Source organism: Protopterus annectens, chromosome 9.part0, assembly GCF_019279795.1.
Source record: "Protopterus annectens isolate FY-2018-M chromosome 9.part0, PAN1.0, whole genome shotgun sequence".
In the NCBI taxonomy this organism is placed as follows: domain Eukaryota; kingdom Metazoa; phylum Chordata; order Ceratodontiformes; family Protopteridae; genus Protopterus; species Protopterus annectens.
Window position 1 is genome coordinate 707214062 of NC_056743.1, and position 2644 is coordinate 707216705.

Sequence of the window (2644 nt, forward strand, 5' to 3'; positions counted from 1 at the left end):
CAAAAACTTGGCTAGCGGAGTTGTAACTGATCCTTCTGCTGCTACTATTGGACATAAGTGGGGGGGTCCATAACAGTTTTTATGGACTTTGGGGAATCGGAAAATTTCTGCCATGCTAGGCTTACCATTGTGGACAAAATATAAATCCTGTTGGTCAATGAAGTCTTCCAGTAACAAATCATTTAATGTGATGTAAATATTATGGTAGGCTACATGGATTTCATTAAGGGAGACCCTAGTATCTCTGTCAGTCTCACCAAACAAATTTAGCATTCTGGCCTCATAATCAATCTTATTCATTAAAACCGTACCTCCACCCTTGTCAGGTCTCATGACTCTAACATTCTGGTTACTCTTAAGGTCATCCATCATCTTTCTTTCATCGGGTGTTAGACTGGACATATATTTATTGCCCAATACACCTTTTCTATGTCTCTTGATGAGTGTAGAATTTTATCTCATATGTTTTTTGATCGTGGATACCCCACTGAGATGGTTAAAAGGGCATTTGATGAAGTAGTGGCTGGTAGACAGGGCAGATTCAAACCTGTTTTAGGCAAGGACCTTAATACTGTGAACATTAACACAGACACGCAAGGTGCTGACAAGCACACTGATATAGAGCCATCTCTTGTCAAAGCCTTTATTACTGAATTTAATGGGGACTCCAAGATTATTAGGGACATTTTGGAAAAAGAATGGCACAAATTCTCTCAACTGTCAGACTTGAGTCCCATTTTTGACACCCCTTTTAAAATGATTTACAGTAAGGGTCCTAATATAAGAGATTATCTTGAATGTGCTGGTACAATTAGGGCGAATAGTAGAACTACTCGTACCTTTAAGTGTGGAACTTGTCCTCAGTGCAGCTACATTGTCAACAGGGAAACACTGTTTTTAAAAGCTAGGGAATTTTATTTTTCCAGCAATGTACGTATTTCATGTGACTCTTATGGCCTGGTATATATTGCCTTGTGCAGTCAATGTACTGCCTTCTACACAAGGAAAACTGAGAGAAAATTAAAGAGAAGAATGTATGAACATATGAATGACATTCATATTAACGACGCTAGAATCATTCTTTACAAACACACACCCACCTGTGTAGGACCCACCTTTCATTTTTTGTGGTGGAAGAAATAGCTAAGGGCCTAAAAGGAGGACCCTGGGAAACTACAATAGAGTACAGGGAGGTATTTTGGCAGATATTACTGGAAGCTAACAAACACCCAGGATTAAATTAAGTTATTTCTTTAGCTCCAGTTTTAGAATTACATGCTGACAGGTTATAACAACAGCATTTTAGTAATTCACTCATGAGAATACAAAAAATGTTTCATACACATGATAATTTTAAATTAAGGTATAGCCTTTTACTGTTGAATTTTCTCAAAATGACCACTAGAGGGTGGTTTACCATTGTAAAAAGATCTTCGTGACTGTTTTTATTAAATTTTTTATATAAACACAGAATTTTACCCACTGTTTTAAATACAAAATCTTGCGTTTTAAATGTGTATTTATTTATATATAGCATGATTTTTATGTGATACATTTTATTCTGCCACATTCTATTCTGTCATAATTTGACATTTTAATTAGTTGCACTGTGATTGGAGGGGCATCATTTATTTATTTAATTAGAAGTATTTTAAACTGCTGCTTGTGAGATACATTCATCTATGCATCTGAGGAAGTCTGTATAGACGACAATGCACTTGTGGATATAAGCATTTATATTTTACTTTGTGGAGTGCTGTCTCTGAATAAACCAGTATGCTGTAATTTGTTGGGCTGTCTGTGCTGTATTCTTACAGTTTATGGCTGCTGAAAGGGTATATATCCCAAGCTATCATAGCTAATCTGCACAGAGGGTAAGATCTGGTGCCTAGTTAACCAGCAAACAAATATCCTAGGTCTCTTCCTTCATCTAATGAAAATAACTGATGAAATTCCCTCTAGGGTAGAAAAAGGGACAAATTACCACTTTAGAATGGACTTCACAAGCCTGGGCTTCTCCAAAAGAAGCGGTCATCGAGGACTTCCAAGATGGCTGCACATTGAGTAATAGCTTAATTCTAGCTCTCCCAGTATGAAAACAGAAACTCAGCAGAGAAGACCAGCAGACTTTTGTGTTTATGGGTGAATTTCAGTAACTTGCTGGTAAGTATATTGACTGGATGCTATGGAAAAAGAAATACAGAGGACCTGAAAGAAAATCAGCTACAAAAGTGGAGGAAAAACACCTGACTGGCAAAAGTTCTGCAGCTGTTCAGCAAAAAGCAGTGCAACCTCCAAACATGACCTGCAGTAACCTAGAGGAAGATATAAGACAACTGCACACAGACCTGGTTAAAATAAACAAAACACCGACACAGCATATCTAGTAAAACATAAAATGGCTGGAAAAAATGGAAGAAGCTTGAAAAAGATATTCAGATGAGGTGATAAAACTGCAAAAATCAGAGGTCGAAATTAATAAAAGGCTGGCTGAATATGAGACTGCTCAAGAAGAGATGTTTCAAAATATAATAGAATTAGAGAACAGAGCACATACAGAAAACCTGAGATTTTCATCTGTATCAGAGAGGCTGGAAGGAACAGACTGCATTGACTTTATGAAAGCACAATTAAGCAACTGGAC

The 2644-nt window shown here is 37.0% G+C and overlaps 1 protein-coding gene across 1 annotated transcript in view; it reads left to right on the plus strand.

Annotated features, from left to right (window-relative positions):
- Positions 1–492: 492 nt before the first annotated feature.
- The window catches only part of LOC122810577 (H-2 class II histocompatibility antigen, E-S beta chain-like), a 39154-nt gene continuing 37002 nt past the window's right edge, over positions 493–2644 (plus strand). The window contains exon 1 of the mRNA XM_044082156.1: positions 493–805. Coding sequence (XP_043938091.1) covers positions 493–805 — 313 coding nt within the window. The remainder of the gene's footprint in view (positions 806–2644) is intronic.